The sequence below is a fragment of the Crinia signifera genome, chromosome 2 (assembly GCF_055691185.1).
Source record: "Crinia signifera chromosome 2, ASM5569118v1, whole genome shotgun sequence".
Lineage (NCBI taxonomy): Eukaryota > Metazoa > Chordata > Amphibia > Anura > Myobatrachidae > Crinia > Crinia signifera.
In genome coordinates, this window is record NC_139218.1 from 296219887 (window position 1) to 296244937 (window position 25051).

At 42.3% G+C, this 25051-nt stretch overlaps 1 protein-coding gene across 6 annotated transcripts in view; it reads left to right on the forward strand.

Moving 5' to 3' along the window:
* Nucleotides 1–25051, forward strand: part of KLF12 (KLF transcription factor 12) — a 180550-nt gene that overhangs the window by 144003 nt on the left and 11496 nt on the right. For all 6 annotated transcript variants that reach the window (XM_083168861.1, XM_083168858.1, XM_083168860.1 and 3 more), the window contains 2 exons: nt 4777–4912; nt 8738–8895. In XM_083168861.1, coding sequence (XP_083024987.1) covers nt 4777–4912; nt 8738–8895 — 294 coding nt within the window. The remainder of the gene's footprint in view (nt 1–4776; nt 4913–8737; nt 8896–25051) is intronic.

Below are 25051 nucleotides of genomic sequence, written 5' to 3' on the forward strand. Positions count from 1 at the left end.
TATGGCCCCGGCATATGCAAATTTATTTATGCATATGTACGAGAATCAATACATTATGGCGAACGGTTTATTTTCACCTCATATATTTTTTTATGTTCGATATATCGATGATTTATTTATGATTTGGACTGGCGGTGCCAAACTTCTGACTGAATTTCTAGATCACTTGAATTCTCTTGATACCACCATAAGGTTTACCATGGCGTTTAGTGATACGATCTTAAGTTTTTTGGATGTAAATGTTTGTAATGACAGGGGAGTGTTGAGCACCAAACTCTATAGAAAAATTACAGATAAAAATACGTTATTAAATAATGAGAGTTTTCATCCACGGCCCTTAAAAAAGGGGTTGCCTCTCTCACAACTTATGAGGGTGGTGCGTATCACTTCTGATGTCAATGAACGGTATGTCTCTCTCTGTGAGATGGGAGAAAGATTTGTAGAACGAGGGTATCCTAAAATTGAAATAGATACTGCTATTGAACAATGTATGAATTATGCTCAGGATGACTTGTTGGTTGGACAGAGCAAGAAATCTAATGCAAATCGTTTAACATTTGTTTCTACTTTTTCAATTGCATCTGAACGGATCAAACAAATTTTTTTGAGGCACTGGCACATCTTGCGTTCAGACGAGACCATGGGACAGTTTTGTCTTGAAAATCCGTTATTTTGTTACAAAAAAAGTCATAACATCAAAGATATCATCGCTAAATCGGATATACAATCTGTCAAAAAATCTTCATGGCTAACTCCTAAAAATGGATTCTTCAAATGCTCCAAGTGTGTGAACTGCCAATTTGCCCTTACAGGTCCTAAATTTGTGGATCCCCTCACTAACCAAAGTCACAATATCAACCATCATCTCGATTGTGACAGTCGGTATGTTGTCTACGCGATTGTTTGTTCCTGTCCGATGATTTACATCGGAAAAACCATACGGACACTCAAGGAGAGACTGGCTATGCACCGTTCTTCAATTAAAAAAGCTTTATTAACCATTGATTCCAATACTCCACCTGTGGCTAAACATTTTGGATATAAAAAACATACTTTCAAAGACTTCCACTTTGTTGCTCTTGACCACATTCCTCCACTGCGGAGGGGAGGAGATCGTGGCAAATTATTGTTACAAAAGGAATGCTATTGGATCCACAAGATTAACAGTATGGCCCCCAATGGACTAAATGAAGAACTGTCCTTTCATTGTTTTATATGAATTATTCTCTTTCCCAATCATGTACTTTCTTGAATATTTTTATATGTTTGAATTTTTTATGTTTGAATATCTTTTTTCCATTTGCATGCACTGTCACTTTAATTGTGCACTTCTCTGCGCTAATAATATGGTGTCCTATAATGTCCAAATTTTTGATTCTAAGCCCTTGAATTTTTTCACTTTATCACTGGAGACCGTGGTCAGTGGTTGATGCCTTTGATAATAGGTATCATCATGACAGAACGTGACTCCGATGTTCTGACTGTGCTGATGCACGTCTGCTGGCACAATTCAGCTTATTGCTGGGCTGCTGTCAGTGTGACGCGCTAAGCACGGCCGGGACAGTTGCCGTAGTAACGGACGCGGTGGGAGGTTAATTCCGACACCCTGCGCCACGTCACTTCCGGCGATGTTGTTCTGTGTTGCCGGAGAGACGGACGCTGTAACCTAGTTACACTGGGAAGCGGCGTCGCGTCACTTCCGGCGCCCGGGACAGGTGAGTAACATGTGTGTGTTAACCTGTGCTTTATGCAGGTGGGCTAACTTAATCATTAAGGACTCAATTAGTGACACTATTTATATGCGCACTGAGGTTCAGTCCATTGTGCTCCTGACGACGGCAACCACGTGCCGAAACAGCTGTTGAGCCTGACTGACTGTTTGCAGTGATGTATCCCGTTTCACCATGATGTATGGACGGTTGTATTATACCTTCAATTGCTGCAAAATGTTTTCACGTTTTTTCACTATAAAAGACTTCTCTTTTTTGCAAAGGTGTGCCAGCCTCTAATTGTCCATCTATATATATATATATATATATATATATTCATGTGTCAAAAGCAAGTCTGGTCTACTATTACTCAGGTTTTAGTCCTTGGGCGCCAGGATCTGGGGGGCACCACTGAGTCTGCCTATCATGAAATTAAGGAACTTCTAAGACGCCATCTCCACACTTTCACTTGAGGGACTAGAAAGTTGGTATTTGTGTCAACATGGGGTGTTGGCGATGGGTGGGGTTGCTTGAGGTTGAAGTTTGCCCATACCTCCCAAGTTCTGAATGTCTCAAAGATTGATAATATGGCGTTGTGCCTAGCGAGAAAGGGGTTTTACCTGTACTCGCGGCATTGTCCCTGTTTTCAACTCTGTGTGGGCATTTTCTGGCTATGCCCCCAGCCCCTCCGGCTGCAGGAATAGATGCTGTGCGCACAGCATCTATTCATGTGTGACAGGGGGGACTCCCAACTACCCCCCCCCCTCACCGCTGGCCGCTGCCGGCCCTGGGAGGGACAAGGGAACGTCCCAAAAAAATGGTACATTCCTGTGATAAACGGTACAGTTGGGTGGTACGGTTTGCCTAGGTGGCCAAGAAGCTTTGCACCGGCCTTACTTAAAAGTTAAAAATATCTTATAGCACCTGGTATATGTTATCACACTATGGGGGTGATTCAACAACGCTCGCTAAGCAGTGGTCATTTGCTGCTTAGTGAGTGGCTTAACGCAACCTGGCTGAACTCCCATGCCCCCTGCTGACGAATCTCCTTGGTAACATGTGATGTACGCAAACACATCCCCTTGCATGCCGCCAAAAGGGGAGAGAAATCATTTGTTGGTCGTCGGCCATCAATGAATTTTCTCCCTCTCTGAAATAAAAGTCAGTCTAAATTGACTTTTATCTCCTTTGGTGTCCACAGAAGATGGGGCGGGCATCGATCCAGCCGCGTTCCCAGGGTAATGCCCAGCGTCCCCCTGCTCTACACCGATGTCTGCTGTGAGTGTAATACTCGCTGAAGGCTTTTGCACAGGGGGGCTGCACGTGTGCATAATTGTACATATGCATGCACAGTCCCCAAAACATTGGAACGAGGCCGAATTCAGCCCCTACCAAGTGTTAGTCACCCCCTATCATAGGCAAATCTAGGGGGTGGTCCGGGGGTGCACCGGACCACCCATTAGCCCATTTTGTAGCTGAGCGATGGGGCTGTCCAACGAGCCCAACCCGTGTTTCTAGCCCCATGGGAACCGGAGATACTGCCAGGCAAAGCTGGAACGTTTTCCCTATAGGATAACATGGGACCCTCTAATTCCGACCCCCACCCAGTTCAACGGCTGCCAGTTCCCCCTTCGGCATCACTGAAGCTCGAGGTTGATCTCAGTCGAACCCAAATCGCTGGGCTTCAATCTGACACCAGGCTGGATCCATATGGGTTGATTGGTTCCAGGGATATTGAGGTTAAACCGTTTTTTAATTTCTTAAATGTAATTTCATGACTGTTTATGACGTCACGCACAACAACAGCGCGCACAATATTTCAAATTTCCACTCGGCTAGAGGGGACACCAGGAGGGGAGTGGGAGTGTGCTCTGCGCTGCGCTCTGCTCCTCTCCCTATAGATGAAGCTGCACCGCTCTCCATCCCTCCCTGCAGCAGCAGCGAAGGCTCATATAAAAATTTACAGTAAGTGGCACTTTTGGGGGTATTGCTTAAGGGACGCTACAAGTGGCGGTATGTGGGGGCATAACGCATAATGTGTGGCTTAATGTGTAAGGGGCATTACGGTGTGCTGCATCATGTGTAAGGGGCATTATGTGTGCAGCATCATGTGTAAGGGGCATTATGTGTGCAGCATCATGTGTAATGGGTACTATGGTGCGCGGCATCATGTGTAATGGGTACTATGGTGCGCGTCATCATGTGTAATGGGTACTATGGTGTGCGGCATCATGTGTAATGGGTACGATGGTGTGCGGCATCATGTGTAATGAGTACTATGGTGCCATCAAGCAAGAACCCCCTAGCAATGTGCACGTAGGTAAGCAGCACTTATGTGGCAAATATGTAATGGGCATTACGGTTTGTTATATAGTATGTAATGGGCATCATGATGTGTGGCACAATGTGTAATGGGCATTATGGTGTGTGGCCTTATGTGTAATTGGCATAACGGCGTGTGGCTTTATGTGTAATGGGTATTACGGAGTTTGCTTAAATGTGTAATGGGCATTACTGTGTATGGTCTATAGTGTAATACCACACCCCTTTTTGTGATGCCACGCCTCCTTCCCACGAGGCCACGCCCCCTTTTGCAGCACGGCTACGCCGCACAAAGGTCCCCCTGCTATTAGGTCTAGATCTGGGACCACCCATTACCATAATTCTAGATTCGCCTATGCCCCCTATATGTCAATGAGGTATAGTACAAAATATTATTGTAATGGACAATCTATTAAAATAACGCAAACTATGTCACTAGCAAAAAACAATATATACCAATGGGGGTAAGAGAATTATTTCTTAAAATTTCAATCCAGGATTAAACCTGTATGAAGCTAAGGAATAACCAATACTTCTGGCTCAACATCAAAGTGAATGGACCACCAAAAGCTTTGGTCTATAATGGGATAACTGTGTAACAACATTGACACAATACAACATTGGCACTTAGTACATTGTGTACTACATTATACTACTATGTAATAATTTCTGTATTTTATATTAGTATATTTACTATTCATTTGATTTTCTTATTGACTACTCCTTTTTTTCCTTTCCTTTCAAGCACATATGGATCCCCGGGGATTGTCTCCCAGACAGATAAAAAGTGATAGTGATGATGATGACCTGCCAAATGTGACCTTAGATAGTGTCAATGAAACTGGATCTACAGCTCTTTCCATAGCGCGAGCAGTACAAGAGTGAGTATCATATTGTCAGAAGATGAGCAAGTTTCTGTGACATTCAGAATGAGAGATGTTACTGGCCAGAGAGTGACTCTATAGGGAACTGATGCTGTCATTAAATGAAAGCAAAGAGAAATAATGTATCATTGTTTTTACCATTTCAGTTTGTTGCTTTGAAAGTACCAATATGTTATATCACAATAAATCTTACAAGATTCAGTGACTGTTAAAATCTCAAAGAAATTGTTGCCTAAGCCTCATACATACTAGAAAATAAAAGGAAAGATATCTTTCAGAAATCCTGTTCTGAAAGATATATTTTACTTTATCTTCTAGTGTGTGCGCTTGATGTCTTTACAATGTGCGCCCCCACGTTAACGACCTTCTCCCTTGTCCAGCATGTCCAGATGAGGGAGGTCCTCATTAATGACAGCCATGCTGCAGAGGGTATGAGTCATTGGTTTGACCAAATTAAGTAAGTAATGTGCGCGGGGGGCGGGGGCGGCTCACCTGCTACTGCTTCTTTCTGCTGGCCGGGCGGAGGAGGAACGGGAACTGGGAGGTGCTGTGCGTGCATGGCCATCACATGGCCATTTTGGATTTGGGCAAAGTGCTGCGGCCACTGCCTGCGGCCCAGCCAGCCCAGGGGGAGCACGACCCGGCCGTTTTTAATGAGTTTTTGGCCGGCCCACCGGGAAATGGCCCAGTTTCCCAGCGGGCCAATCCGCCCCTGTTTTTTTTATTTTGTAAGGTGCGTGAAGCTCTGTAATACAAGAGTGTGAGAGTTACAAATCATGTAAAGTACAATTACACATACAGTATAACAGAACAAGTTCCGGTGAGTTTAAAAAAGATGTTGAAGTCTAGGGTATCTGGACGACAGGTAGACACCAAAAAGGTTGACAACCATTAGGTTGACAAACAAGAAGGTCAACATGCAGAAAGGTCAACATGCAAAAAGGTCTACACAAGCATTAGGTTGACTTTTTTAGGAGCCAACATGTGCTGACAGGCGGTATTTCATGCCCTACCATCCACTAGGGCAGGGCTGGGCAACACCGGCCCTCCAGATGTTGATGAACTACACATCCCAGCATGCCTTACATCAGTTTCAGCATGGCCACATAGCAAAACTAATGCAAAGCATCCTGGGATGTGTAGTTCATCAACATCTGGAGGGCCGGTGTTGCCCAGCCCTGCACTAGGGCATGGTGAGAGAATAAAATAGTGTGCAAGATAGGTTTTTATTGGTCACAGTGCCAATTTTAATAACATGTTTTGCATAAAGGTCAAAAAAGAAAGTGACTAAGAAATATTGCAGAAAACTGATGAAATAATAAGTCAATGCTGCTCTACAGCAAAATCCAAAAACAGTGGTGACCCCCACGGCAGGAAGTGACACAGTCTGTATCATGCAAATGTGGGGAGGGGAAGGAAATTGTCCGGAGGTGGTGGGTTCTGTAAACATGGGATACAGGGCTGGTGCAGGATGGTGCATAGGAGGCTGGCATCCCGACCTCAAGTGGTGCATCCAGTACCTTGAATTGTGTGTCCTTTCCACGTCCGTCCCTTATCGACTTTCTTCCATATACCGGGGACTGCGTGCACAGCAGTAGAGATGGCGTGCACAGCAGTAGAGATGGCCATTGACCATCAATGATTGAAAATCATCGATGGTTTATGGCAGATGTAAAATAGTTTTGCCATCTATGGGGGAGAACCAGATGGTTTCCCATCATCGATGTCAAGCTTAAACAAATATATTTTTTTCAATCAGTCAAAGAGAATGGATGCCCATCGATATGTAAACACATTGCATAGTATGACACTATTGATGGCCAGTTGCGCTATTGCCATTGATGGCAAAGGCAATGATGGCAATACCTTCACCGCTGGTCCACCAGCTTGTATTCCCACGGTGCCTCATTTGGTCAGATGCCACTTTCGGGTTAGCGGTATTGAGAGATCACACTTTGTGGGAGATGGGTGTTTGCTCTCCAATGCATTGCGGTCCTATTGCTATACTGTTATTGTCAGGGAAAGGGTATTCGTTTGCATTACATGAAAGGATTACTAAACCTATGTAGAGGTATTGTGTAAAATTGCATCTTTATGCCCCATACACACTACCTGATGCTGGACGTGGCTGATATAGTTAACAATATTGCATGTGAGTCGGTGATATTGAGTTTATACACTGAACGGTATTGGCAAACAATGTGATATGAACGGGATCCGATAAACATACAAGTTGTTGGCTAAGGGTTTATATGTTCCATCATAATGGTCTGGCCCTATAGCAAAATTATCCACCAAAGTCTGCTGCTCTGCGCTTCTTACTACAGGTACTGTATCCTAAGAAAGGACATTAGTTTGGAGTTATGTAGATAAAGACAATAGCTTAGAGATAGGTCATAAAGAGCAATATCTTGTAGTTAAGTGAAGGCAATACTGTAGATTGTAGTTAGGTATCTAATGACACTAGCTTATAATTAGGTCATTAACCCTTTGAGTGCCAACATCTCTGTGAGAGATGTGCAAAATTTCAGCTAAAAATAACAGCGTCGCTCACATTTTTTATATAGATTCAAATAAAATAATATGTAAAAAAATATATTTCCTATATAAGGTAAACATTACAGCTCATTATGATGAATACAATTTTTTTGCTTGCCAATTTTCACATCAATTTTAACAAACTCACTTGGCACTCAAAGGGTTAAGCACAATAGCTTGTAGTTAGAAAGGTAAGCAAAATAGCTTTTAATTAGTTAGGTGAGCACAATAGATTGTAGTTAGATAGGTGAGCACAATAGTTAGCTTGTAGATAGATAGGTAAGCACACTAGCTTGTAGATAGATAGGTAAGCACACTAGCTTGTAGATAGATAGGTAAGCACACTAGCTTGTAGATAGATAGGTAAGCACAATAGCTTGTAGTTATATAGGTAAGCACAATAGATTGTAGTTAGATAGGTGATCACACTAGCTTGTAGTTAGGTAGGTAAGCACACTAGCTTGTAGTTAGATAGGTAAGCACACTAGCTTGTAGTTAGATAGGTAAGCACACTAGCTTGTAGTTAGATAGGTAAGCACAATAGATTGTAGTTAGATAGGTGAGCACACTAGCTTGTAGTTAGGTAGGTAAGCACACTAGCTTGTAGTTGGATAGGTAAGCACAACAGCTTGTAGATAGATAGGTAAGCACAATAGCTTGTAGTTAGGTAGGTAAGAACACTAGCTTGTAGTTAGATAGGTAAGCACAACAGCTTGTAGTTAGATAGGTGATTACAATAGCTTGTAGTTAGATAGGTTAGCACACTAGCTTGTAGTTAGATAGGTAAGCACACTAGCTTGTAGTTACATAGGTAAACACAATAGCTTGTAGTTAGATAGGTAAGCACACTATCTTGTAGTTAGAAAGGTGAGCACAATAGCTTGTAGTTAGATAGGTGAGCACACTAGCTTGTAGATAGGTAAGTACAATAGCTTGTAGTTAGGTAGGTAAGTACAACAGCTTGTAGATGGATAGATAAGCACAATAGCTTGTAGTTAGGTAGGTAAGCACACTAGCTTGTAGTTAGATAGGTAAGCACAACAGCTTGTAGTTAGATAGGCGATTACAATATCTTGTAGTTAGATAGGTTAGCACACTAGCTTGTAGTTAGATAGGTAAGCACACTAGCTTGTAGTTAGATAGGTAAGCACAATAGCTTGTAGTTAGATAGGTAAGCACACTATTTTGTAGTTAGAAAGGTGAGCACAATAGGTAGGTACATAATGTTATGTGTACAGTTTGTGGATTTCTGCATAGGAAATACGTTTGTTGTTGTTGTTGCAGCTCAGTCTCACCATTCAGTATTGAAAGCACAAGACGCCAGCAGAGGTCAGAATCTCCAGACTCAAGGAGAAGAAGAATACACCGGTGTGATTTTGAGGGATGTAACAAGGTCTATACAAAAAGTTCCCATCTGAAGGCCCATAGAAGAACTCATACAGGTACTTGCCCAAGAAATTGGATTGATATTTCTGTTACTGAAACAAACTTCCAGTTGATGTATGACATTCATGAAACTACTAACAGATCATATACGAAGCACAAGAATGCAGGATCACAGCACAAGTGCGGTCTGAGATGTAATACACCGGTGTTTGCTAATATCTACCGTTTCTGTAATACAGTAAAGCGATTGGATTGCGTTTGTGTGTCAAGATTGCATTGACTGCAGGGTTCCAGAATGCTTTGTGTGGAGAAGCAGAGTGGATGTATTGTACCTCAATTAAAAAACGTATATTTCATGTTGTGGAAGGCATCGTCTATAATGGGATTTGGATGTATTCCTATTGTAGCATGTAACTCGGAGCCTCTTTTCACTGATATTTACATGTCCTCTAATTTGATGTGAACAGTGTATAATCCTATATTGCTTATTCGCTGGCCTGTTGCACCTAGCAGTGCAGGTCGGGGGAGTGAGGCAGCGGCGAAGGGCTGTGCCCATGAGAACGCCCAGCATTTCATGGGCTTCCCATGAAAACTTCCCATATAAATACATCGGTGATGAGAGTGCGGGGGGCAGGCAGCTTACGTCAGGGGATGCCAACTTGCCCGTCCTCTTTCCTTACAGGTTCCACAGATCTAAGACACCATAGAGGTATCATAGATCTGCGTGCGCTTGCAAAATCATTCCATGGTCGCATGTGAATGGATGTTTGGTGAGTGGGGGGCGGGCATTCATGTGGGCCGTGCATAGATGACACGCTGAGTTGCAAAGCTGCAAATTTCGCAGCTTTGCATGTAAACCTGAATCACCCCCTGGGTCCTAGGAGAATTTTCTGCACCATGGGATATTCAAGGAATAATTAGAGGTTCAAGGTTGGAGAGTCTCTATCATTCCCAGACAAGTGCTATCTGGAATCATCATGCCAAACCAACAGAATAAAAACAACATTTTGTCAGTAGTAGTAGTAGTAAGGGGCATACACTATGGGTGAAAGTTAATAAGATGAGAGATTCAGAAAGTGAGAGATTTGGTAAGAAATCTCCATTTAAAAAAAACATAAAGTGTTAGGCGTGCACAGGTACACCCTAATGCTCTGGCGGCCCTCGGCCATTTGAAATGTGGAACCGGCTTGTGAGCCAATCAGAGCTCAGGCCTGGCAGCAAGCTCTGATTGGCTAATGATCTGGCACTGCATTTCAAATGGTTGAGGTCTGCTGGTGGCCCTGTAGCTGAAGCACTGTAGTGGCTGGGAGTACAGCAGTGGCTGCGGGAATGGCGATTCATTAGCGGATTGGAGGAACTTGAAAGGAGTGCAGGATAGGTGGAAAAAATTCAAAAGTGCAATACTAAAGGCAACGGACCTGTAAAGGGTATTAAAAGGGTTAAGAAAAGCACCAGGAAAAAGAATCCAGTGTGGTTTACAAAAGAGGTATCAACTAGTGTAAAAGCAAAAAAGATGGCCTTAAGAACATACAAGCAGACTCAAAATAATAACGACAAAGAAGTGTACCTTGCCAGACGCAAGGAGGCTAAGAAAGTGATCAGGCGTGCCAAGGCACAAGCTGAGGAGAAAATGGCTCAGTCAGAAGATAAAGGAAGCAAAACTTTTTTTTTAGTATATAAGTGAAAGGAGAAAATCAAATGGAGGAATAATAAGACTTCGGACAGACACTGAGAATTTGGTGGAGGGAGACAAGGCAATTGCAGATCATCAAATTAATAATTTTTGCTCCGTATTCATTATAGAAGGAGAAGGGAACGGTCCACAGTTAAGTTGCAAGGACATTCCTAAAAATAAGGTAGATGGAAGTACATTAACTAAGGAGAAAGTCCTAACAGAACTTTCAAGACTGAAAGTGGATAAATCAATGGGACCAGACGGAATGCATCCAAGGATACTAAAAGAACTAAAAGATGTGCTGGTAGTGCCATTAACAGATTTATTCAACCAGTCACTAGATACAGGTGCAGTTCTAGAGGACTGGAAAAGAGCAAATGTAGTTCCACTGCACAAAAGCGGAAGCAAAGAAGAAGCAAGTAACTACAGACCAGTGAGCCTTACATCAGTAGTATGGAAATGAATGTAAACACTATTAAAAGAAGGAATAGTGGAATATCTTAAATTAAACAATTTACAGGATCCAAAACAGCATTGTTTTACCGCAAAAAATCTTATTGACTTTTTTGACTCCGTGAACAAAATACTAGATGAAGGGGGGCCGTAGATGTGGCATATCTAGACTTTAGTAAGGCATTTGACACTGTCCCACATCACAGACTGCTAAATAAACTTGAAAGTGTGGGATTTAATTATAAAACAATTAAATGGATAAGAACCTGGTTGCAGCATAGGAAACAGACAGTTGTAGTAAATGGAGTGCATTCTATGGAGGGACATTACACAGATGTACAAGAAGGGCGTTTCTAACCAGGCGCAACACAGGGAGTTAATTGAATAAAGAGCTGCTGGTAAATCTTTATGGGGCCATCAAACCCCAGTACACATGATAAAACAGAAATATTTATTTAGTACTTACTAAATATTTATTTAGTATTTATTTAGTACCATTGCATACTCTAGCGCTGGTTTATCTTAAATATTTCTGTTTTATGGAGGGACATGTTACCAGTGGAGTACCCCAAGGATCTCTTCATGGACCAGTGCTCTTTAATATCTTTGTTAGTGACATTTAAAATGGTATTGAAGGGAAAGTATGCCTTTTTTGCAGATTACACAAATATATGCAACAGAGTAGACACACCAGGAGGGGTAAATCAAATGACTGATGATCTAAGTAAACCTAAGAATTGGTCAAGTGCATGACAACTACAGTTTAATGCTAAAAAATGCAAAATTATGCATTGGGACTCAAAAACCCAAAGGCTCAATATAGTATCAAGGATACTATAATGGAAACTACTGAGGAGGAAAGAGATCTAGGAGTCACTATTTCAAGTGACTTAAAGGCAGGAAAGCAATGAGCAAGGCTAATCAGATGCTTGGTTGCATAGGGAGAGGAATCAGTAGCAGAAAAAAAGACGTAATAATGCCACTTTATATGTCATTGGTACGGCCTCATCTGGAATACTGTGTCCAGTTCTGGAGACCATATCTTCAGAAGGATATAAATACATTAGAGACTGTACAAAGAAGGGCAACTAAAATGGTGCATGGCCTACATCACAAAACTTATCAGGAAAGACTAAAAGATCTTAATATGTATACTTTAGAGCAGAGGAGGGAAAGGAATGACATGATAGAAATCTTTAAATATATCAAGGGTTTTAACATAGTACAGGAGGGAAGTTTTCTTCAAAGAAAAAGAAGTAATAAAAAGTTTTCTTCAAAGAAAAAGAAGTAATAAAGCAGCGGGGAATAAACGCTGTGCGCATGCGCACAGCGTCTATTCCCGCAGCCAGGGGGCTGGGGGCATGGCTAGAGGCTCACAGAGCCTCTGGGTCATGCCCCCATAGCGGCAAAATGGGGGCGTGGCCTCGCAGAAGAGCCGCGGGTATAGGCCACGCCCCCAAATTAGGCCACGCCCCAAAAAATTTCGGCGCGCATGCGGCGCGCAGCGGCAGCAGCGGCAGCAGCGTCCCGACTGCTAGACGTACAAAGTTGGGAGGTATGCGTTTGCATGGGGGAGTGATGTTTTGCTAATGCGCATGCACATTTCTACGCATGAGCATATGCTAGTTTGCCGTCACATTCGTACCCACCAGTGTGGGCTGGCAGCAAGGGGACGTGCCCATGGGAACGCCTAGCATTTCATAGGTGTTCCCATGAAACGCTGGACGTTTCCATGGAAATTAGGCAATGACGCGGCTGCCAGGAGCGGGAAGCTGACATCACCGGATGTCATCTGGCCGCCCTGTTCCCGTACAGGGAACATGCAGAGCTAAGACACCAGAGAGTGTCTTAGTTTAGTGTGTACATTCCAAATCAATCGATGGTCGGCCACCATCGGATGATTTGGCCCCCAACACCTAAGGCTGCGAATGGATGTTTATGCAAAACATCCATCTGCAGCAGTGCGGGGAACTCGCCGAGGGGTGTGGGCTGGCGGCTGTGCAAGCGGCAGGTGCCGTTAAATTCACATGCAGCTCTGCAAAATTCTCTGATGTTTTGTTGTCCAAACCTTTGCTGTAACTTTCTCCTGCAGAATGTATTTCTGCCACAAGATGGTGCAGTAGAACAGAGTATAGTGTTAGACATTGGCAAAGTATGAAACAATATGGTTTTTTATTTTAATTATTTTGTTTGATCTAATATCCTTACATCATTGCTATTTTTTTCTGAAAACATCAAACACGATTAGGGAAATACATAAGGCTATGAATGCCTGGGGTTAGATAGTCATTTTGAGGTTATAAATCCTTTGCCAATCCATGAGAAATATCTTTTAAACTATATGTTTCTGTTTATTGCCAGTATTTCCCATTTAAAAATCAATAACCTGTTAAATAAGATCTTTGTTTCTTTTCTTTTCTTTTTATTAAATAAAAGTAAACCAAGGTGTTTTTGCATTACAAAACTACAAAGCTTTCAGTTTCATGTATCATGTACATTCATGACTCACTATTTTGCATTACAGATTAAAGTGCAATTAATTTAACTTGATCATTATTACTATACTAAAAAATATGAAAGAGCATAACAAATAAAAACAATTAAGGATGCACTATACTGCTCACTCTGTTGCTGGATATGTCCATTGTTAGATTAAGGTTATATAACAATCAGCTGCTACATATGTTAAAAGATTATACTTTTTCTGAAATGGACGTAGTACATTTGGAACTTTCCCACAAAATAAGGCTGCTCTTAATCTTGCAGATTTGTGGTTCTGGCTGGAAGTGAATGTGAAAGAAACAGCCCTCCTCCATACTTGTGCCACCAACTACTGTAATACTGTGTGGTCAAGTCTCATAAAGATTAATCATGTCAGTGAGGACATATAATATAGGGGAATTCAATTAGCTGCAGGCACAGGTGTGTGTAGCATATCACATTAGGGTGTGCCCTACTGGAGAAATATTTCTATGGTTGTATCTAGAACCAGTCAGGGATTGAGTCTAGCATTATTTTAAAGTCACCTATCCATAATGCTAACCCAGTTGTTAAAATATCACACAGCCCCAAATATTGAAACTGGTATAGCTAAGTTCGAAACACTAGACCAAACGACCCAAACTCACATTTTTAGTATCTATGGTAAAACAGAATGGGCGTTACATAGACGGCTATTAACCCCAAGAGTAAATGACAATGGAGTATTTACTAGACCAAGTAAGCATGAATCGCTAATTTAAGATATTTAAGATATCTAGATGACAAGATGTAGATATTCAAAAACTGTATTAGTCTCCCCCCTAATAATCTTCCCTCGTGTGTCTTTCCCTTGTCTACTGGTCTAATTGTCAATATGTCAATATGTCATCTTGTTAATACTGCTTTATTAGTACAATGTGGGTCTTCTACAAACCTGACATAGATTGTATTTTCTAAATGGGCACAGTGAATTGTCCCAATTTAAACTAACAAATAATTTGTCGTAGGTTTAATTTGTCTTAGATATGTACTAAATCAGTGCTATTTGCCTTACTTTTTGGATATACAGTATATCTGGGCATCAAAACATCTTCCCAAGAATTTACGCTGGCGTAAAACTCTGAGCCCGGGATAAAGTGGAGATATAAGATGTTCCATTGTAAGATGTTTATTATCTCTAAAGGTGCCCATACACGTCCCGATGCGGGCGTGCGTTTTGAGCTTAAATTGCACACATCGCATCGCATTGCATGCGTTGTGCATGCAATGCGATGCAATGCTATGAAAAGCAAGTACAAAAAGTATGTGCAGCACATACTTTTTGTACTGCGCAATGAGGTGCCGTGGGAGTGTGCTCCTCAAAGCACATATCGCACCGCCGGGATCGGTGCGTGTATGGGCACCTTAAGACCCACGCAAATGTACTGTAATGTAAAGCTATTGGTGCCCACACACGCACCGATCCCAGCGGTGCGATGCTATGCGATGGGGTGTGCGCTCCCGCGGCACCTCATCGCACAGTACAAAAAGTATGTGCTGCACATACTTTTTGTACTAGCTTTTTATCGCATCGCATCGCATGCGCATCGCATCGCATACGCATCGCATGCACAAGGCATACGATGCGATGCTATGTGTGCTAGTTAGGCACAGAACGCACGCCGGGATCGATGCGTCTGTGGGCACCTTATGACCTGCACAAACTGTTTGTTTATTATAATTTGTTTGTTGAATAGAAACTCCAAATAAGCAGATAAAAAAAAAATATCACACATCTCTTCCCCCTGATACTTCTTATCCCTGACACAACTCTCCCCTCACACAGCTATCCCGCCTCATGCAGATGATCTTTCCTCATGTGCCCCCCAATTTAGTTTTACTTCTCTCCTGTGCGTGCGCCCCCCCCCCCCCCCCCCAACCACCACTATGCAGCTCTTTTCCCTTGAACTTCCAGAGAGCTCCTGGGCAGCTCCATTGTAAACATTGTGTTTTTGTGTGAAACGATCCCAATCCCAATCCTGATGCGACCGCGATGGTCATAAAATGGTCGGATTGGTGCTTCATGTTTTTTGCGAAGTACCCCATGCGACCGTCATCACATTGGCCTTTAAAATTTAAATAAGGGGCTGGACGGTCGCAAGCAAAAACCCACAAACAATGTGCATTCGATGGACTCACTAGTCGGAGTCCGATTGAGGAATCCTGACTGCAGCAGATAGGATCCCCAAAGTGACCAAACGAGCGGCGGGGACGCGCATCGGATCGGAATCGGATAGAAAACATGCCAAAACATGCCCAATGTACATACAATCTACATACATTTGGTTGGAATTGCATCGAAATTGATTGGATTGAGGCCAAATGGCTTTGGTGTGTACCCAGCATTAACAATACAATTATGTCAAACTGGGGGAACTGTATGTCAAGCACAATAAACATGTGGTCTACTGTGATTTTCATTCTATTTGAGCAAACTCTGCCATGTTTATTAAATTACCAATATGCATTTGATGGCAGAGAAGGCTTTAGTAAGTAAATTGACCCACTTATATCTTACAGTTGGGAGTCCCCCCTGTCGTCCATGAATACACTGTATAGACGTTGTGCGCATGCGCACAGCGTCTATTCTTGCAGACAGAGGGGCTGGGCAGCAGATCACAGAGCTGCTGGGCATGCCCCCACTTCGGCGGAAAAGGGATAGTATAGTATAGACCACAAGTATAGACCACGCCCCTTTCCCGATAGGTCACGCCCCCAAAAATCTGACTCGCGCCTTCGGCGTGCACCTCGTCCCGACCCAGTGTCTACAAATGTTGGGAGGTATGATTTAAAGCAGGGCAGGGCAACACCGGCCCTCCAGATGTTGATGAACTACACATCCCAGCATGCCTTGCATCAGTTTCAGCATGGCAACATAGCAAAACTAATGCAAAGCATCCTGGGATGTGTAGTTCTTTAACATCTGGAGGGCCGGTGTTGCCCAGCCCTGCTTTAAAGCATAGGCAATGTGTAATCAAGGAACCAAGTCAAGTACAGAAATGTTGGCAGAAAACTGAACATAATCTGCATGCCACAGTTTGTAAATTAGTGAATTGCTTTATTTGGACAAGTAGGCAAGGAAAACAAACATCTTTATTCCAGGTGTTTATATTCCTTTCTTTTTCTCTGGAGAGGATAGATATCACTTTGTTTAGTATCACACCTGGATATATACATTTTGTATTTTTTTTGGGCATTGCATGCTGGGAAACGTTAGGATTAATTGTTAATTTATATTAATTTCTAAATACTATCATTAAATATGTTCCCTTTCAAAGTTTCACTAAATGAATTAGGCCTACTAAATATACTGCAGTCATATACCGTATATACTCGAGTATAAGTTGACCCGAATATAAGCGAGGCACCTAATTTTACAACAAAAAAACTGGGAAAACTTATTGACCCAAGTGGGACCCTCACTCGAGTATAAGCCGAGGGGGGCTTTTTCAGCATAAAAAATGTTCTGAAAAAGTAGGCTTATACTCGAGTATATATGGTACGTGTGTGTGCACATACAGTAAACATCTGTTATGTGTCAATGTGTCAGAGCACGTAAGGATGTACAGTAATCTGTCATGCAGGAAACTCCAGTGATCACATCAACACTTAAGGAGTGAGTACAATGTGATTGTAAGATTAGGCAGAGGTTTCCTTAGTGTGGGAAATGTATTGTCATAAATCTTACAATGTGGGCACTGAAAACACTAAGTTACAAGGAGTGACATTGTTTACTATGGTCACTGATGATAAACTGCATCCCGGAATCACTTACTGTAGGCCTGCAGAAACCCTATGTATTTCTCTGAGGTACTCTGATATAAATTCATGGGAAAAATAAGCTACAATTGTCTCAATAAAAGACGTTTGAAGATGGGCTGTTGCCCATAGCAACCTATCAGATTCTTTTTATTATTTATTTAGCACATTCTAGAAGATAATAGATTGAATCTGATTGGTTGCTATGGGCAACGTCCCGTGTTCAATAGAACTCCCATCGTAGTAAATTTACCACTGAGAATCTATGAATTGAAAGCTTTGGCATAAAAGGTATCACAGTGGATAACATTCTTGTGGTAGGGCTGTTCCAGCAGGCAAACATTGCTAAATACAACTGAAAATTTGGAGCTAAACATTTTGAACTGGATTTGTTGCAGGACAACACTGATGAATGATAAATAGCACACTAAAAACCAGGTAGCAAAGTGAAAAAGGAATTGTGCATTTTTGCATTGCAGACTAAGGGGATATCTATTATCCCCAATGCCGTTTCCGATGATACATTATCATTGTATCCAATTAGCATCCGTTTTATTCGCCAAAATGGAACTGTGGATGGCTACTTTTTGGGATTACGCTTTGAGTGCCTCAGGCAGAGAAAGTGAGTTCTACCACCTCTCCATGACCACTTAAAGCACCGGTTGGCGCTCTCCACCAGAGTGCTGACAGCCATTCACTGAATGAAACCCTGTGGCGAGGGTAATGGGTTGATAAGTTGACAGTGTCTAGGTTGACACCATATGGTCAACATTCAAAACTTCACCATCATCAAAGTCGACCATCAAATGGTCAACATGGCAATGGGCGACATATGAGAAAGTCGACATGAGTTTTTTGGATTTTATTTTATATTTTGGGGGACTTTTTCCTACTTTACCATCCACGTGGACAATAATTGGGAACAGTAATGTGTGCCGAGGGCAGCGGTAGCGGGGTGAGGCACCATGCCCAAAATATGCTGAGCGATGCGGTGAACTAATATGGAGTTCACATGATTAAAAAGTACAAATTGACAAAAAAAAACATGAAAAATTCTTGACGAGCTTTTCCTGTGTTGACAACTTCCATGTCGACATTGTACATGTGTCAACCTTTTGTCTATGTCAACCTTGTGCATGTTGCCCTTTTAGTGTTGACCTAGACCCATTGAGGCAGATGTATTAAGCCTGGAGAAGAGATAAACTGGAGATAAAGTAGAAGGAGATAACGCACCAGCCAATCAGCTGTGTTTAAAATATGACAGTTGGGAGCTGATTGGCTGGTGCGTTATCTCTTTCCAATTTATCTCCAGTTTATCTCTTCGCCAGGCTTAATACATCTGCCCCTTTATAACATAACCGTGGAGAGATGGTGCCGGACCGTGGGAGGGGCATGTTGGGATTTTTTTCAAATTGGTTCCCATGAATGGGTGTGTATATGCCCCAGTGCATTGCTGTGATGTTACTATGCTGTTTAATTGGCCCTGTGTACACTACCATCAATAACATAATGCAAACCAAATACATTTAATAGCTGTAGCATTTGGACTGAGAATTCATAACATACATAATTATAATAAGTCACATATTTTGCTGTGTTCTATAAAACTTCAGAAATGTTATTGCTTTGTGTGTTTTTTTGTATGTATATTTTACCTAAATGAGACCGCTATCAGGGACTTCTTATCTACATTTTTAAGGTTTGATAATTATATCCTAGTCTTTTTTAACCTGCAGGTATTCCTGTACATTTCTATGATTTCATGTTTTTTAGGCATAGGCCCAGAATGTAATTATGAATGTTTTGTGCTCTGTAGTTATGTGCCTCCCTGCCCAAGAGCCAAATCTTTCTGTGTGACTAGATTTTACTACTTAGAACATCATTAAATAAAGTGCCAGTCATCTTAGATTTGTCGAGCTACTTTATGTAAAAAATATTATCTTTCTCTATTGTGGCAGGCATGAGAACCTGAAACACTTTGTGTGCTTTTGAGTGCATATAACTTGGTGCCAGGCTAAGGTTAACTGTAATATTTGTGTTGGTTGTTAGGCATTTTAGAATCATTTTTAAAAGTCATTTGAGTTGTATACTTCCGTGCTGAGACAGGTCTAAGAAACAGCCTCTGTTTGCCTTTGCTTTTATTACACAGTAACCGCACATATGTTAAACAAAGCTAATGTGTTTAATGCAACCGAAACCAAACTTTTATTGTAAAACAAGACATTGGCTTTGTGTAGAGTTTTGACTAACCCCTTTGTCTTTTATGGATGGATATAAAAACATATTTAGGATGACATAAGAGATCTTATTTTATACTTCATAATTCTAAGTACACTGAGAACATCTTTACAATATACTGTACATACTGTATGCAAAGTGTATTTGAAGTAAGCCTTGAAGTAAGCTCTCACGTAATAGTCTAACTGCTCTTTGTCAATATATGGTACGTGTTTGTGTATGTATGCATCTAGTTGGGAATGGCTTACAATTATACAGACAACTGTGAGCTTTTCCAATAAGATATACAATACCTGTATCACATAACAAATGTTTCACCTTTAATTAATTATCTATGATGTCTAGTGTTCATTCTAGCACCATGCACCTTTCAAAAGCTATACAGTTCCTCTTTCCTGCCTGCGGTGTCACTCTTTGTTGTGGTGCTTCTAGCACAGTTTGGTCTGTATCTCTGTGCTGAAATACAGATCAGATCAGTCTGTGTTAGAAGAAGCCACAGCAGAGAGTGACAGCCCAGGCAGGAAAGAGGAAGAGCTTTTGAAAAGGTCACAGTGTAACCTGCCATTGAAGACTAGCGAATAATCTTTCCCATTGGGCTGGGCCGGGGGCCTCTAGGTCCTAGGGCCCCCGGGCAACTGCCCATCGTGCCCAATGGGAAAGACGGCACTGGTCTCACTGCGGTACTGGTGGATTTTTGTCCAGTTTCACCAAGAAAGCTGTTCTTATTTCAGCTGTCAGTTTTTTTTTTACACCTGTTGCCTCCAACCCTGCGCCAGGCCTCTGGTTTGTTTCCCAGTCTGCTTTTTTACCTTTTTATCTTTGTATTAATCTGCAGACCTGGTACCCTGCCCTGCTCTCTGTTTTGACTGCATCAATTTTCTTCTTTGGCTCACTCCTGGTTCTCCAAGTCCCACACAATCTCAATATATCTGGTGGCATGTTAGTACTGGATGAACTTAGGGCCTTATTCTAGTTCACTCTTTCTAACAAAATTCTTCTTAGATGGACAAAACCATGTACACTGCAGGGGGCAGATATAAAATATGCAGAGATAATTAGATTTGGGTGAGTTATTTTGTTTCTGTGCAGGGTAAATACTGGCCGCTTTATTTTTACACTGCAATATAGATCTCACTTTAAAGTAAAACCCCACCCAAATATAATTCTCTCTGCACTGTAACATCTGCCCCACCTGCAGTGCACATGGTTTTGTCCATTTGATAAGGATTTTGTCAGAAAGAGTGAACTAGAATAAGGCCCTATGTGACAGAAGAGTTATTGAGAATGGATGGGAGTTCTATTTAAAAAATGGGATACTGTCCCATACAGTTTAGAAAATGTACCTCATGGTAACAGCGCATCTGAAGTGATGTGGAAACGATCAGAAATGAGTGACTAAAAATGTATGCCTTGTAACCATCCTGGCTTTGGAGGATTGTCCCGTGGTTAGGCAGCAATTGCAGTGCCACATACACTGAAGAGGAAAGTAACTCCAGAGCATTATCTATTTATTCATTATTAAAATTGATCATCCCCCCTAGTTTTAAATATGTAAATATGTAAATGTGTGTGTGTGTGTGTGTGTGTGTGTGTGTGTGTGTGTGTGTGTGTGTGTGTGTGTGTGTGTGTGTGTGTGTGTGTGTGTGTGTGTGGTGGTGATGGTGGTGATGGTGGGGATGGTGGGGTATCTTTCTTACAGTTTATTTTAATGGTGGGTGAATCATTAGTTAATAAAATGTGGTATTTTAACACTTTCTGGCATCAGTAGTTTTCAACTAAAATGTATAAAAGCTCCTATTTATTATTTTCTGTGAAGCCAGATGATTGGAGAACAGACCATTTATATTTAAATCTTTTCAATTTAATTATTATTCAAACTTTTCATAATTTTTAAAAACACAACTTGTTTGGCGGGGATGTACTCTATACAGTAGTTACATAAATGAATGGCTCTGTCATCAGTTATGTATTTTAGGGCTTTATATTTCAGTTTTAAAAACATTATAGAATTCGAGCAAAAAGTCTTCATTATTTAGATTTAAACATCAGTTTGATTTGCTGTTTAGGCCCATACACACAGGGCAACTTTGAGCTGAAAGTCGTTCAAAACAGCATGTTTGAGTGGCTTTCAGCTCAAAGCCGCCCAGTGTGCATGCCCTGGCGATGAGCAGTGAGCGCTTCTACGCACTTCTGCATAATCGCCAGGAAAGCCGTTCATCTGCTGGCAGGGGCGTAACTACCATAGGTGCAGGGGGTGCAGCTGCTTTGGGGCCCAGAGCTGAAGGGGGCCCATCTTTGCTGTCAAACTAATGTTTTGCATACATTTATCACCATCAGTTGCTAAATAGGGGGCCCTTACAAACTTTTGCTATGGGGCCTACGCATAGTCGCCCAGTGTGTATGGACCTTTAGTGTGTATAGCAATGTAAAGATCATCTGCAACCAGGCAGATAGCACTGAGGTTGTAGATCTTTCTATCTTTGTTATATAACAAGGATGCTTAACTCTGCCCTACACATTCAGAAACTGTTGTTCCCACATGTATTAAAATTTAAAAACAGAATTTAGTTGAAAATAGGCTCTTTTAAGCTTGCAACCTAAGGTCAAGCATTGTCCCTCTCAGGGCTGCTGAGAGGGGTGGCCAGCGGGGACCCCAGTCTGACACCCCTTCCCCCTCCGTTCCTCCTGGGCGGAAGCAGCAGCACACATCTACCTACAGCATGTGCTGTGCTGACAGCAGGCTCAGCATGAGCATCTCATTGACAGTGTGAGAGATCATGCTGAGTCGGTTGTCAGCACAGCACATGCTGTAGGTAAGTGTGTGCTGCTGAGGGGGGTCGATAAAAACACTCCCTACTCGACTTAACATGTTTTTTTGTACAACCGAAACAATTTGGGGGCATGGACTAATTGCGGGAGGTGGCCACACCTCCTGTGATTAGGCCACACCCCAAATATTTTACTGTTGTCCGGCATACGTCTCGGCAGCCCTGGTCCCTCTACACTGAAATCATGCTTCATATACCACAGAAATGCAGCTCAGGTCATATACACTCACCTCTAATATATGGAACCTGAAATGTAACAATAAGCTGTTTTTTAAGATACTGGGCGGGATGTTGTAACATCCGCGCCCATTATCGCCGGCTACCGCATTATTAATAACGGCATATGCTGTAACATATGCCGTTATTAACGCAAGGGACAGCTCTTGCGATAAGAGCTGTCCCTTGCGATGCGGTGCCGGCACTGGACTTCCGGGTCTGTGACCCGGGAGTCCATCTGCGCATGCGCAGACCCCGGCGCCGGCCGCAGGGCACGCTGGGAGGGATCCGTGACGGATCCCTCAAACAGCGCTGCGGTAAGAAGCCCATAGGCTTCTGCAGGGAATCGTCAGGTTTTGCTGACGATTCCCTCCGCAGCCCTGGCACTGCGGAGGGGGCATATAGCATATAGAAATGCGGTAAAAACCCCGAAAACGGGGTTTTTACTGCATTTCTGCTTAACAGAATCTCCCCCACACTCATTAACATGTAATATTGTAGGTTGAGTTTGCAACAACTATGATAGCCTGTAGTATCTCCCAACTATCTAAATTTTTGCACGACAGTCCTGTTTTTTGGTAGTGTCCAGCTGTCCCACCAGAGGGCAGCAAGGTCTCGCGGTGGGGGAGGAGCAGTTGGGATACCGTCAAAAAATTTAAGGAAAGGGCTGTCTCTTTGCTGGCATACAAAAGAAGAAGAGAATGTAAATTGTTTCAAATAGACTACATTTGTAGACTTAAAAAAATTGACCTTTTATAAAATTTTTATAAAATGCAACCAGTGAATATAAAACAAATAACGAAAGAGCAATAACGATTCCAAAAAGTTATTAAAATCTGTTTCCGCATGTTCTTGTGTAGAATAACTTTAATATTGTAATGTGCCCTACAATAACGGGTCTTAATTAAATATATGTGCTATATTTAGGGGGATACCCCAATGTAATCATATCAAGAGAATGTGGGTTCCTATCGAGATTTTTTTTTTTATAGAAGAATAGGATGTGTATTAGTGATTTATGCTTCTGACAACGGTGAGAGAATTGGATGATATTACTTCTATCCTGTAATAAACAGAGACGATTTCTATCAGTCTCAGTCAAGGTGCGTACACACGGGCATTTATCGCTGGCAATATGGTTGCTAAGTGACCATATTGCCAGCGATTGGAATGTGCACCTGCGATAAATCGCCCAGTGCACGCTCCCGTTTTTAGCCCCCTTATGATTGCAGGATCTTGCTCCTGAGACCAGCTGATTCCTTCTGCGGCTCCCCCGGCAGAGGTTCCCTTTCATCAGCGACCATCTCTAGTCGCTGATGAAAAGGAGACACTGAGCAATATACTGCTGAGCAATATATCTCCCCCGTGTGTACACAGCTTTATGCATAACACTGCTGAGGGTGACAGAAACACTATAATATGCCTTTACTGGTTTGACTAAGCGATGCCTCCTCCCACACCCCCGATGATGCTGCACTGCTCTGCCCCCACATGATGTCAGCAAACCAGCAATATTGCTGGGTCACTGTAGGGATCTGAACAGAGCAAAATGCAGGGTCGCGCCGGGACTGAACCATTTTAAAGTCCTGGTGTAACAGTGCAATTTGCGATGTGAAAACGGTATCAGTGGTGTCACGTCTGTAGCACAGTGCTTTGCAATATGATGGTGATGTAATATTATACCCCATGGGGACTAGATCAATGCACCTTTTATGTTATAGGAGCCTAGATCAAATGTCTGCCACAGTTCTCCAAATGCTATTCAGCCACGATCTTCTATTTAAACAGTATCTGTTATATACAGCAGCTAATCACATCTAAAATCCAGGCTTAAGGTGCCCACAGACGCATCAATTACCGAATGCGTTTTGTACTTTTTAAGCACAAACAGAGCCAGATTAAGGTCTAAATGGGCCTGGAGCTGAAAATTAGCAAGGGCCTATTATGCGCAATAATGCAAACAACAAAGGGTTTGTGGCCAGCACCTAATAATTGTTAGAAAGCAGCACCCTGCGTCTGTCTCCATACACACTGGTTAGTGGGCAGCCTACAGACTGCCTTGTCCCCTTGTAGCCACTGTAGCTAGACGTCACCTTGAGTGACAGCTTACTGAGCGTATAGCATGGCAGAGTCCTCTGACCCTGCTGCAGCGTTTCCTTTCTTGTAGGGAAGTGATAGTGTGCCTTAGCGTGTGAGCGCGTGTGTGACATCCTCCATGCCTGTTTGCAGCTCCACGTGCATCGGAGCGCGTAAGAGCAAGTCCCGCTGTACTCCCGTTACAAGCGTGTCCTTTATACAGGGAGATTCATCATCTGTGGCAGCAGCGACGCTGGGAGAGATACCGCAGCGTAAACCAGTCAATTGCCATTAACCCTGCGCAAGCTGAACGCTACAGATAAGTAACACCTGAAACTGTGATTCCTGCATCAGTTGTATTACACCTGAAGTTAACCACTGAAGTACTGTTGTATTCTGCAAGCTTATCACTTGAATAAATCTCAAGCTGGTTACATCTTCTAAAGT